Genomic DNA, 14,788 nt, shown 5'->3' on the forward strand with positions numbered 1-14,788 from the left:
ACTTACTAGCCATACTTACCTGCTTATTATCTTTACAATCTTTACATACTTTCTTAAGTATGATTAAAAGTACGAATCTTCATTCTATTTTTTTATATTATTATTTTAAGTATTGTAACAATAATCTTTCAAACCACAATATACATCAATTGAACAGCAAAATATTTTGTGCATCAATTTATTTGGTGATTTTTCTATCGCTGATACTAGAATAATATCTTTAAACTCATAAAAAATATTGTAAAAAAATGTCGAACTCAAACACAAGCTCAACAAACATATTTTAATAAAATTAGTACACGTAACGCTATCTCTTAATACCTTAAAGGAGTGCTTTTCTTCAAATGCAGCATGAGAATATTACAAACTAAAAATCCATTAACCACGCCCCTACTCTCCCTCTGATTCGCGGGCTTTTTTCACGGAGCGCGACACTCATTGGCGGGCGCTTGATCGTTTGGTCTTTTTGTCACGGATCCCAGAAATGCAGACGTTTTCTTCTTACTGCGTCACGCAATCTTTTTAGAAATTTGTTGTAATATGTTTTTTTCGCCATCTGACCTATTAGAGCGTATTGATGATGAACAGCACCTTTCTGGTCGACAAGAAAAGGGGACATTGTCATGAGTTGGTCATTGCGCGCCTGCTAGAGTGAGAGTCACTTTCCACTCAAGCATGACTACTTCTAAATTGCCCAAACCACTCTTTAGTTTGAGTATTTCTCATAGAATCATCACTATATACTTTACGAATCATGAAGATGGGTTGAGAACATGGATATTGAAGTTTTTGTAAAAAATGTAATGCGCAATTTTGGATCGGTGCATTCTGTCATTCTGAAATGCGACAAGCATGTGATTTGACGTTTACGCAACTGCGTACACAAGTCGACTGAAGATTCGCAGGCACATGCCACTCAGTATAGGGCCTCACAGAGGTCGTACCTAAATGGTAAAAATATGTTTTAGACCTTCTTTTTGTTTTATTACAAATTTTAATTCAATTAAGTTCAATGTCTTCTCTCTCAAGTATAAACTTTATTATCATATTTGAAAAATGGCCGACACGGCGCCTGGATCGGGCCTCAGTACGGGCGCACAAACTATACGAGGTGTGTTCAAAAAATAAGGTGACTTTGTGGTTTTCTAAAAAAATATTCATTTATTCCTCAATATTTATGTTGTCCCCTTCAAAGTAATCCCCCTCAGATATAATGCACTTGTGCCAACGCTTTTTCCAATCATCGAAGCACTTCTGATAATCATTTTGCGGAATAGCCTTGAGTTCTTTCAGCGATGCAGTTTTTATCTCCTCAATTGTTGAAAATCGATGTCCTTTCATGGGTCTCTTCAGTTTTATGAAAAGAAAAAAGTCACTGGGGGAAATATCCGGTGAATATGGAGGCTGAAGCATGACTGTGGTGCTGTTTTTGGTCAGAAAATCTTTCACAAGCAACGATGAGTGAGCAGGTGCATTATCGTGATGCAAAAGCCACGAATTGTTTTCCAAAGTTCCGGACGTTTTTTGCGTATCGCCTCTCGCAACAGCGCATAATTTGAAGCTAATACTCCTTATTGACCGTATGACCTTCTGGTAAGAATTTCTGATGCACTACGCCACGGTAATCAAAGAAGATAGTGAGCAAAACCTTCACATTTGACCGAACTTGACGTCTGTCTTCGACATCCTTTCGGCCTTCTTGGAACAGCTTGCACCACTTATACACATTTTTCTTACTCAGAGTAGACTCACCGTATGCAACTGTCAACACTTTAAGAGTTTTAGAGCACTGGATTCCATTTTTCAAACAAAATTTAATGCAAACTCTTTGCTCCATTTTTTTCGAAAGAAGGAAATCGCCGAGCACACCAAACCCTTCTAACCTTTTACGCCTCTGCCAGAAAAACAACACGAGCTATATAGTCAAAACTGTGAACATATGATCGTGACAAGTGCACCAACACAACAAAACAAAAAATTTAAAACTTGAATGTACGTAGCCCGCGAAAATTGAAAAGTCACCTTACTTTTTTAACACACCTCGTATACGAGAAGTAGCGGCCGATATTGTAACGATTAAATGAATAGGGTACTTAAGGTGCTTCCACAGGCTTGAATATTAGCCCTTGTATTACTCTGCCAAGGTTTTCTCCTACAATTTTGAATTGTTTGATTTGATATTTCAACCAAAAATTATAAATGCCTAAATACAGAACTGAATAGAGGACTTTGTTCGAAAAATGGTCTGGTTCTTGTTTTATTCCAATTAATTGAAAATTGATGCATTTTTTGCACCTGGGAAGTAGCAAACCGCCACCATGAGTGTACTCGTGATGAAAGGGGAACTGGGGCCTGTGTCTCGCTATGAAACTACAGGTGGTCTAGAGTGTTATTTTTTCGACGATACTTTAAACATCGTGAAAGTTCGGATCGAGTCCAGGATTCAGATTGTGTGCATATCATGCACAAAAATAATGAAAAAAGATGCTGCGCCCAGAATTAGAAACTGTTGAATCGACCACACTAAATCACGCGTCAATAATGATCCCCTCTTACAATCAACATTAGTGTTATTGGACTATATTTATCCACGATACATTAAACATCGTAAGCCCAGGATCGATCCCAAGATTAAGATTTAGTGCCTGTCGTAATTAAAAATTATTATTGAAAATTAGTTATTAAATTTAAATTAATTATTAAGTATGAATAAAAGTTATTGATTAACATAATTTTTAAAATTATATAATTAATTAATGACGATCTTAACCGTTTTCCCTAATCTTTTTTTTCACGTGTTCTTTATCGAAAGACAGAAGAAAATGCAAGAAAGTTAGAAATATGGCCCGTACAAATGATGGATATGCGTCTCTTCTCAAATTCCACGACAAAAATCCTGAAAAATATCATGCGCCAAGAATTGGAAATTGTTAAATCGGAATAGTACGGAATTTTTCACGATTTTAAAAACAATTTGCAATGGTTTAAGCAAATTCAAATTATTTAAACAATTATTTAATCGCGAAAATTGGAAAAAAGAATGGTATTTTTTGATTCAAATGTAATTGTTTGTCATTGTTTAAAGTATACATTTTTTCTGAACACATAAAATTATTCAGACCATTATTTATTGTTTATTTTCAAAATTTCTAAAAAGTAAAGGAGAGATGTCCACTTTTTTTAAATTGTTATCCTAAACAATTTTTTGTTGATTTTGTTGTTTTCTGTTTGTTGCGGACGTTGTTTTCCTGATGTAAACCACCCATACTTAATTTGACGGAAATATAAACAAAAAATGTGCCCGCTAAGCGGGCACATTCTCATCGCGCGCTACAAGCGCGACTCGTTTCGCTCGCAAGTTTGAGCGCGCATAGGGCGCGCGGCGGTTCAATCTCGCGCTTCGTGCTCGATAATGGGTTACGTCGCGCTTTGCGCTCGGATATTTATTCTTTGCATTTTGAATGCTTGTTAAAAACTTTATCAAAAAGATCTCTTTTAGATGGCAGTATTTATATGCGTCTTCATATTCTGAATTGTTTACTTAATTAAGTATAGTCAAAGATTAAGTTTCTCAAAGCTCTGTAGGCTTTCAGGTACACATTCTCATCATGACACTCGCCCTGCGCGCTCGATTTCCAACAGAAATCTGTGAACAGGTTTTGTTGAATTTTTTTCTCGTAACTTTCGTCTTTTTTCTACACTTTTTTAAATTTTATTTTCGTTTCAACGTTATTTTTCACAACCAAAACAAAAATTACGCGTCCTATCAAGAAGTGATTCTTATCGAAATTGTAGATCTTTTTTGGGATAACAGTTTTGGTTAATTCGCCTTTCTTCGCATCCTACATAGTTTGTCTAGAAAATGGAATTTTTTATTTTCCATTATTTTTTTTTGCAATCAAAATTTGAATTTTCGATTTTTGAAGAAAATCCAAAAATTTGTTATGATAATCTTGTAGGGCTTTTAAAAAGAGATGTTTTTCTTTTCTTGCCTTTTTTTTCATATCTTGCGTTTTTTGGCTTAAAATTTTGATTTTCGGTTGATTAAAAAAATTTTGAAAACGCTATAACTCTGAAAATTTTCTTTTTATCGAAAAAGTCATAAGGATAAATTGTTTGTTCTTTTTAATACTATAAACATCCGTACATAGAATTTTCAAATTCAGAAAAAAGTGGTCTAAAAAATTTTCAAAATGCGCTCACTTTTTGCATTTTTATCAGAAATGGCTGGTTCACGAACTCGTCCTTTCTTTTGGGACCTGTAAAAGTGTGCTAAAGATGAATATGATTCGTTCATTTTTTCGAGAGTTATCCTGTTTACGGATGGACGGCCGGAGGGCCGGACGGACGGACAGACAGACAGACGCCATCGTGACAGCTTGATTTTCGGATTCAGGGGGTCTCGAAACGTGGAGATCCGTTGAAAAACTGTGGTGTCAAATTTCCGACAATTCTAATACTTTCTCATTCATAAATTATGAGAATTTAAAAACAATAATTAAGTGTATAAACAATAACATTAAGGTTTTAGCAGAATTTACTAGTCCTCGAATTCATTGAATATTATGTTTAACTCAGAAAATACGATTTCAAACGTATATTTTAAAAAGTAATTTAAAAAGTTATATTTGCTTAAACAGTTAAAACGTCTTTCATCTATTCGTTGTTTACACGATACAGTCATGTAAAACACTATTTAGTTATTGTATGCAAAATGATTGAGCAAATAAAGATTGTTTAAACAAATAGAAATTTATTAAACTTTAAAAAAATGTATCAAAATTATGTAATTATTCAACAAAACGTTGCATGGGATAACAATTAAAAAAGTGGTCATATCTAGCTCAATACTCACAAGTTTGGAAAATAGACAATAAATAATTGTTTAAATAATTATATAATGTTTTTAGAAAAATGTACTTGAAGTAAAAAATTTAATCAATTGTGACCAAGAACATATTCATTGTGACGCAAGCAGTTATATGTGTAACAAATATAGATGCAAAAAAAAGATAGGAAAATTATGATTGTCTATGATTGCAAAGTTTTCAATTAAAAATTATCACCATGAAACGAAAATCATGAAATAAAAATAAAACAATGAAATGAATTAATGAATTAATGAAAATTAATAAGAAAATGAAAATAAAAAAATGGAAATTCCATACTTTTCCGACTCAACAATTTCCATTGCGGGGCGGCGCAGCTTCTTTTTTTTCAGTATTTTTTTTCATACAATTAGAGAAGAGAGAAAAAAGATATTTCTAGAAATTTAACGGATTAACCGATTTTCTTCTATATTTTTTTAATCGTCGCGTCGTTATGTAATGAATCGAATGCAGAATTTTATATTGAAATTCCTTAATATTTAATAATTTTTAATTTCTTTAAACAGGCTGTAATCTCTAACAATAGAAAAGTTGAATGAGGCATGATAGGCACTCAATCTCAATCCTGGGCTCGATTCGAACTTTTACGATGTTTAAAGTATCGTCAAAAAATAACATTCTAGACCACCTGCAGTTTCATAGCAAGGCACAGGCCCCAGAACTTCGTTCGATATGAGTACACTCATGGTGGCGGTTTGCTACTTCTTAGGTGCAAAAGATGCATTTATTTTCAATTAATTGGAATAAAACAAGAACCGGTATACATTTTATTAGTTTAATTTTTTGGAAATATCCTTTTAAACCACCTTTTCTCCTTTACCATGCCACGTTTCGATAGTCGAGATACATTTTGTGTTGTATATAGTAGATACATTATACCCAAAAATAGAAGGTCTTTAACAGATGCTAAAAAAATATGTACATCAATTGTTATGGTGGCGCAAAATAAAGTCTTGACCATTCTTGGATTCCTCGTATCATTTGTTCGACTTGTCTAAGTGACATTAGCAGAAATTGCAAAGACAATGAAAAAAGCTTTGCATCTCTCTGCCTATGATTTGGCGTCCCAATTACAGAAATTTTTCTGTAATCATGGAAGAAAAATAATGCTTGAATTAACAAAAACTATACCAATCTTTCTCTATATGGTCTCGGATTTAGTTCGTAATGCAAGTATTATAGTCAAACATTTGCTTATATAATCAACATTATCCGTAAATGTGTAAAGGAAAATACAATTTTAAGGCACATACTTTTTAAAGCCGTTAATATAACTGAAAAACTTGTATTTCTAATCCTAGTGAAAAGATCAAACATATTAAAATTGATATCATATCAGTTACATCATATAATAGACTTAAAAGTTGAAAGGTAGAAAAACGTTAACAGTGGAGAAAATAATTTTTCTATGCATAATAAAGAAAAATAATACTCATATTAATGAAAGGTTAAAATTGTTCATTGTTTCAATACGTAAATAAAGTTTTATATTTAAATATTATCCATCTAATAAATAGTTTTAAATAATATTTAACAGAAAAATAATCTCTTCTTATAAATCAAAATACATGCTTTTCAAAGGTCGTATTGATCTCATATTATCCTATATCATATCTTTTATATCACTTGATTTATATCGCGTATCACAATCAGATATCACTTAAAATTTTTAAAATTGCTAAAGTTCGCATTGTAAAAGAACTTCTCTAAGTCGTCATTAATGATCAGTAATACTCAAGTTAATACGAAAGTATCGAAGTATACAATACGAAAAAATATAATAATGCTATTTCGCTTGGAAGAGGATAGAAGACTAGGCATTTAAGCTAATGTAAATGCTTTGTTTGAGAAAAGACACCTCTTTTTAATGATAAGCCACTCTCAGAAATCACTGGACTAGAGATGGTCAACTTATAATTTGTAATGCTAATACGGCCGTGCACGAAATCGTTAGTCCGTACTAAATGTTCATTTTGTGTTACTCCAAACCATTGACACAGAACGCCAACATCCTTTTTATTACCATTAACATTGACATAATTGCTAAAATAGTCTCTTACTTTCTTTGAGACTTTATTTAAATATGCAAATCCAAGAACATGACCCACTAGGCATTTTTCGTTATCAATGCGTTGAAATATACTCCATTATTCAATTTCTAACTGGTCACTTCTTTTAGCATAATCTGAGCTTTGAGTATCCAATAAGTTAGACAAATTTCCAGAATCATATTCAGGCTACGCTTAGAAGTCTGTGACTACTTAACTGGCCTGGATTTTGATTCAATAGCCAACAGATCAAAGACTTGCGCACAACTGTTTCCCTTTCTCCAGAGTCTGTTACCAGTGTGAATGGACAAGATTCCTTGAGCTTAGTTCCTAATTCGGAATAATCTCTAAATTCCAAGTGGCCTTGTACAGTTGACAATATTGACAGGTCCTGCAGTAACTCAGATCTGGAAGTCTGAGTCCGCAACTTATCTATTTGATAATCGAACATTCTGAATGTGCTATCAACTTCTTTTTCGTAATTCTCTATGACTTCATCATCTACATCGTTATTCTCGCCAGAGACCTCGATATCTGTTGAAATAAACTGAAAGTCAATTAAATCTGCAATTGATATGTCGATATTTATACCGAGACTGTAAATCATCTTATGTGCATCTAGTTTGGCCATATTCAGGGTTTTTATAATTTCATCGTTGTTCGAAAAACTAATATAATCCTGGCAGATCAAGTTTTCAGACATAAAATCAGTGTCTTGGCATTCAAACGAAGCCCCCAAATGCTTCATTCTAGGAAAATTTAAGGTTTTGCAATCTTCAAACTTACTAACTGAAATGTCAGACTGAAATTGAATGCGAGCAACTCTGTGAATACAATCTAGCATACTGAAATTGACCATTGTGCATAATGTAGTAGTCATTGATCTTAGCTGTCGAAAAAAACTCTCACACGTTTGACTGCTAAAAAGCCATGGTAGAAACTGCTACGTGTTCTTCTAAGAGAGCCCAAACTTTAGGATAAAATGTCTCATAACTGCTCCAAAGTTCATTTTGTCTTTCAATGAAATATCTGTTTCGTTTATGCCATGCTTATCTTTGACAACAGTTCCCATCAATATTTTAATATGACCTATTGAAGCCATGAAATTCCCCATAGGCATGTCATGATAATTAGGTAATAGAAGTGCTCTTAATTTTGTGACAGAGTGAGGTGAGCCCTGGGTAAAATTAACATCTGTTACTATTTTTGCAATGTAATCCGGGAAAGATGATACCATCATCATGCAGAGCTGAAAATTGAGGATCACTCTTTCTAAAAAACTTTCAATAGTCATTTCTCTTAATAATCGAGGATCTCCATCTGATGATATCCCCATTACGCGTATTGAAATGTTCAATAAGTTTTGAATAATAAATCTCCATCGGTTCCTTACATCCTGAGTATAGAATTTATTATCAGTGCCAAATAAACACAGGCAAAACAAGGAAAGACTGAAGACTCATTCCCCCGAATTTTCATTTAAAGTTTTTAGATCTGTGCTTACAATTTGACCACTGCTTAAACTTAAAGCAATTGGTTGTACAGAACTCTGCTGACTTTGACCATTCTGCGTCTAAGTTTCTTCATAATTCCATGGACATGGAGTGAACTCGTCCTCCAGATAGCTTTGAACACTTTGAACCTTTAATGAAGAATTTTGAAGATCGATGTTATCACTGATATAATTTTTTGGACCAGGATCTTGAGAAGTCGACGAAATGAGGTTGGATTCATTACCGACTGAATATAGCAAATTTATAGCAGACATTTCCTCACTGTTTTTATTGTCGTTGAAATTTTTTTTTAAATATGGCGTGTTTGCAATAGAGTTCGGTTCAACTTACACATTGACAGGAACCATTGGCTCAATTTGACCTTCTGGTGCACAATCTCTGTTAGGCTTAGAATAAGATTGGACCAAGGAATTTGAAGTTTGATTTCAGGCTCTGCGATCTTTAGATTTCAGCTTTATTCCTAAATGCGCATTAACATGCCTCCGAAAGTTAGATATTATCCACTTACAACTACTGTTGTTAGTGTTGACTGTCTTAATAATTTGTATTGCAGTGTCGCAAATAGGACACGTAAAGTGAGCTGTATAATTGAAATCATGTAAGGGATTTACGGTATCGGACACACACTTAATTACAATCTTCGTTTCTGTTCTTAAAATTTGTTGTAATTCAGGCTCCAGATTGTTCTTTTTGTTCGTAATAAAAGAAACAATGACAGACTCAACTTTTTTCATTTCGTTGACCAGATCAACTCCTAGAGGAACCCTGATGGGAGCGGATGGATTTTGCTGAACCATAATTTCATTTCAAGTAGTAATTTTATTATCTGGGTTCTTTCTGGGTTTATTCTTCCAATGTTTTTCATTTGTAGATTTAACATGTTCTATTATTCACTTGATTTGCATCCTTTCACCCAGCATGAATTTGCATTTTTGAGGTGTCTTGTAAAATCTCCCAAAGTAATCTCTTAACCCTTCGTTTTTCTCCAGAAGGGTGTGCAATTCCTTGTGCAGCATGTTTTTCGAATTCATCAATTATTTCCTCGTCAATTTCTCAAAATTTGTACTCCCTGTCCAGTTTGTGGAAGCAAAATATATTCCTTACATGTTTTGGAATTACATCGTTTACGTCAGATTCTAATATGTTCCAGAAGTGAGCCACTAATTCACTGTGTTGTTCTTCTTTTTCCACTTCATTAATGCTTCTTTTGAAATTTACAGATATGTACGTTTGTGCGAAACGAACCTCCATTTATCGATGTTTCGTGCATTTGTCGAGCAAGCATTTTGAAAAGCAATTATCAAAGAAGGTTATATTTTGAGAAAATGCAGGCAAAATTCTAATTTAATACATCATCAAAAAACTTTTCAAAATATACTTGAAACAGATCTCCCGAATGTTCCCGACAGAGATACGAATATTTCCGAAAGGAATTGCGCCGCACCGACCGGATAGAGCAAGATTTCTCGTGATTTACTGAGACCAACTGAGACTTACTGGGACTAACAAAGGGATTAAACAAGGGACAGCAGCGTAGTTGATGACAGAGATTCCTAATGATCGCCACAGGGAATTCCGTAAGTACGGGAGTCCCATGAAATCTCAGTGACCAGCCCCTCGCGCTGAAACCACTTCAACTGAATTTAAAGCGTTTCTCAAACTGTATTAGACGAGTTTAAATTAAAATTAGTCAAAAAGTACCTGATACTATAGCATTCTTGAATGACGACAAGGTAAGAAATTCTAAACAGCAGAGAACCCACATAAAAACTCTTCAGGTTTCTCCAAATTTGACCATTAAAATCTTTTAACCTTCATCTCAAGATGTCTACTTAAACCTAAAAGTACTCTGATTTAGTTGGTTAGCGATGAATTTTGTGGATTTGAGATTGAACTGACCTTGATACTGACCTGCAGGTATCAAACAGACACCAGCTTCGAATTCAGTGACCACTTAAACCTAAAGATACCGTAATTTAGTTGGTTATCGATGAATTTTGTAGGTTCGACCTTGAACTGTCCTCGATGGCCAATCATACACGAATAATATTACAGTTGTAAATAAGTATATATTTGTAGGTATCGGTCACCAGAAGCACAAGAATAACTTACTTTACCACCTTCGAAAGCGTCTGCTATGTGAGCACTTGATTATTGGGGGTTACGTCCAGGACAAATTTTTATCAGTGTCACATCAAGAATGATTCCCCGGAATTAAAGCGAATTTCAATTTGGATGCAACTCACACCTTTATATAAAATCATATTACCCCGAGATTATACTTTTTCAAAAGGTCAAAAAAGTTCCCTGATTACGACTATTTTGGGTAGGTTTTCAATATTTGGGTCAATTTTTGTTTAAATTTTTGTTTATCAATTTAATTGGATATTCACAAACTGAAATTATACAATCATTTTCAGCATTGCTGAGCAAAACTAGAACTTTTTTTCGTACAACGAACCGTTTTCAATGGAAGGCTTTATAAACAAACAATTTTTTCACTATACTGCCATATTAGCATATAGATGTTGTGGTTTTCATAGTCCAACATGTGTTCCGAAAGGAAAATGTCCGGAGAATAGCGCCTAACAAAAAAAAAAAACGATCAGAAATTTGTTCGAAAAGTTTTGTGCTTTTGGTTTCGTGGGCTTTTGGTTGGGTGTGTAGAAACGTCGTCCAAGGCGTCCGAACGAGAATTCCGAGCTGGTAAAGCGGACTTTCGCCAAAACCCACAAATGTCTTTGCAGCTTCGTGCTGCCGAACTGGGTATGTCTTTATCGACTCTGCAGAGAATTATTCGCGTTGATTTGAAGTTGAGTCGATCGAGACACATCCAGTTTAGCAGCACGGCATTGTAGACATTTTTGAGTTAGAAGCGACACTCTGCTTTACGAACTCAAAATTCTCGTTCGAACTTCTTAGGCGATGCTTATATGCACACGACCAATCGCTTAGAGAACCATAAAACTTATCGTACACACTTTTGATCGTGTTTCTGTTAGGAGCTGTTTTCAGGGCATTTTTCTTTTGAAATGCACGCTGGGTTGCCACAAACGTTTAATTATTTTGAATGCATATTTGGAAAATTTGAACACGTTCGACTGGCGTGTACTTAACCATGACGAAAATCTCCCAAGTCTGACCTTTCTAACGGGCTGTTAATTGGACTGATGTGAACTTTAGGAATAAAGTTATGAGGCATTGGAATAGGTGAGTTCACTCTGGGATACTCTGTACACTCCTCTGAAATCCAGAATGTTCACAATTTTCCATTTAAATATTTATTCTCGCTAGATTAATTTTGAATCATTTTTTTATAATATTAACAACTTGTTTTAGAAAAATTTTATTTTACGTTTAACATTATTTATACATTTAAAGTTGTAATTTTCTGTTTAAAATAAATCGAATTGAATATCTACTCAAGGCTTTTTACCAAAAAAACTTTCGCTTAATAAAGGTTCAGAGGATTTACTTTGGTTAATGAAATCCTCTTACAGGAGACAAAAACATTATTTATATCCTTTTTTTATTTATATCATGCTTTTGATATAGATGTCAATATTTTTATTGTTCTGAACCTCTTGTAACACAAAATCATCATCTATTTAACAGCATTGAATGATGTGTCTCTAAAATGCAAAGCAGCCATTCATAAAATACGTGACACATTTTTCAGAAACATTACCCCCCCCCCCTGCGTGGTGATTTTTCTATTGCACTCAACATGGAGAATGATACTTTGAAAGAACCCCCATCCCACTTAAGGTATCACGTATTTTGTGAATTACTCCTAATGACAAAGCCGCGTCAGTTTTTCCAAGGTTAGATTACCTAAAATTATATAAACATACCTTTTCCCCACGTTGAAGTAAAGTACTGATGATTCCTACATGTCCGTACCGCGCTGCAGTATGAATAGACCTCGCACCCCTTTTATTCGGCATGTGAAGATACACACCTTTCTTGAACAACATGGTGGCACATTCAGAATGACCGTTCAAAGAGGCGATGTGCATTAACGTAGAACCATCTTTGGTTCTCTCAAAAATGCTTGCTTTAAATTTATCGGCAAGCAGTTCGATAATGGAAGCATGACCGTTCTCAGCTGCCAAGTGCATAGGTGTACGGTCCTGATGATCGGCTGTTGAAGCAGAAGCCCTGACTCCATAGAAATACTTTACAAGTGTTTCGTCACCTTCAGCACTCGCGATGTGAAGGGAAGTCTGCCCTTCCCCCTGAAAAAAGTGATAAACCTCTGATATATATATATATATAACCGCTGAAATATATTTTTCGCCTCAACTAATGTCCTTTATATTGACGCAATGAAGAATTTCATAGGTCAAATTTGCTTTTTAATCTTTGTTAGTTACAAAAGAATGTCAATGAAACACGAAGCAAACCTTCTATTAAAATTACTCTACGGAGACACTGCGAAACTGAAATTACTTTGGACTTTGTTTCTTCACATTTTCAAGTCAAATAAGAACAATAATTAGATATAAGTATCATGCACTTACATCGAACTGAGTGAGAGAATGCACCACCTGTTTATAATTTAAAAGCACCGTAATTAACTATCTCAACTACTAGCAAGATGCTCAGTTTTTTCTGACATTCGTAATCTTTACAAATCTTATTAAAATCTTTTCTCTTTTTTTTTGCATTACATCTTTTTCTCGAATCTTAAATACTTTACGATGCGTGTACAAACATAGTGAGCGCAAACAGATATCCATGGGAGATTTATTAAATTTTGCACGTTTTCGTATTGAAACTTCCTTAAAACATCCCAGATACCAAAATGCGCGCACAGTGCGAGGCATGAGTTAAATGGTGAAGGGATGTCTTCCCGCCCCCACGAGGTGTTGGAAAAGGGGTAGGGGTGCGACCTTACATTATTTCTGTGACTAGTCACAGGGCTGACTTCCCGCACCCACGAAACGTTGGAAAAGGGGTAGAAGTGCAACTTGACATTATTTCTGTGACAAATCAAAGGGGTTCCTTTCCGCACCCAGAAGCCTTTGGAAATGGGGTATTCGGGACTTTACATTATTTCTGTGATCAGTCACAGGGATGCCTTCCCGCCCCTACGAGGCGATGGAAAAGACCTAGGGGTTATTTTTATGGGTTTTCGATGATTTTACCATGAAAATTAAATTTGGGCCAATTTTCACTATCATATTCGTAATAAACGCGTCAAAATACATAAGCATACGGAGTTTGAAGAAAATCGGACATACACCCTTTTCGGAAGTTCACCCGAAAATATTTCCTTAGTTGTTTTTGTGGGTGCACATCTAATGGCAAATTTAAGTGGATTCCTAATACATTTTTAAATACTCAATGCAATGTTGCAAAGAGACTGCAATTTATTTATATGGTAATTATTTCAGAATAAATAATTGGACAACGAATAAAATAAGTTAAATATTGTTCGTAACATTTTACATGATTCTTTAACGATTAAATGTAAATGTTATATGTATAAGAAACATTAGTATCAGACACTTTTTTTATATACAGTTTTATTCCAAACCCCTTAACGACGAAACAAGTTACCAATTTCTCACCTTAAGCCACATTTTTTAACCGCTTTGTAGCCGGTATTGAAGTCGGGATCCCGTCAGTTCACCGTGACGTTTTAAGTCGGATCTCAGCCAGATTCCCCGACCAGTGCCCGGTCAAAACCGAGGCGGTGTATATTCATTTATTTATTATTTATTTCATCAACTAATTATCTTATTTGTGCATTTAGTTGAAAATTCAAAATTGAACTGTTCTTATTGTTATAAAATTTGCCTGTCTTTCTAGAAATGCGTAGTTTTATCAAATTAAGCTCTTTAGACGGTTTATTTAGACGATTTTACTGGTTTTGAAAGGTTTTTAAAGAAGAAATTTTTCTTAAAATCTCATTCGTTGCATTTTTCTGGTTACAGAAAATGTGCCATAATTGTAAACTATCTCTAACATGTGGTTCTAGCATTCTCCTTTAAGTCAGTTTCAAAAAGACTTCAGAGATACCGGTCGTATACCGCGAGAATGGGAAAAAACCAAATAGAAAATTCTATAAACAACGCGGAGATTTTTGTTCGGGAATGGGAGGTCTCTCCCTTCTATCATGAATGCACAGATTTAGGCCCTAAATAAACAAGATATAAACACACACACACATATATATATATATATAATTAAAAATTTGTCATAAGGACAACCGCAGGATTTCGCCGGGAGCGGGTGCTAATCTGAATAATTGCACCCGCTTCCAGCGAAACGCGGTAAAATTTCAGCCATAACCACGTCTCACAACCGTGAGATAGGTGGTTACAGTCTG

At 34.6% G+C, this 14,788-nt stretch overlaps 1 protein-coding gene across 1 annotated transcript in view; it reads right to left on the reverse strand.

The window, feature by feature from the left end:
- LOC117178664 (serine/threonine-protein phosphatase 6 regulatory ankyrin repeat subunit C) overlaps positions 1–14,788 on the reverse strand; it is a 400,971-nt gene that overhangs the window by 225,548 nt on the left and 160,635 nt on the right. The window contains exon 7 of the mRNA XM_033370089.1: positions 12,306–12,689. Within this exon, the coding sequence (XP_033225980.1) occupies positions 12,306–12,689 (384 nt within the window). The remainder of the gene's footprint in view (positions 1–12,305; positions 12,690–14,788) is intronic.

Source organism: Belonocnema kinseyi, chromosome 8, assembly GCF_010883055.1.
Source record: "Belonocnema kinseyi isolate 2016_QV_RU_SX_M_011 chromosome 8, B_treatae_v1, whole genome shotgun sequence".
NCBI lineage: Eukaryota > Metazoa > Arthropoda > Insecta > Hymenoptera > Cynipidae > Belonocnema > Belonocnema kinseyi.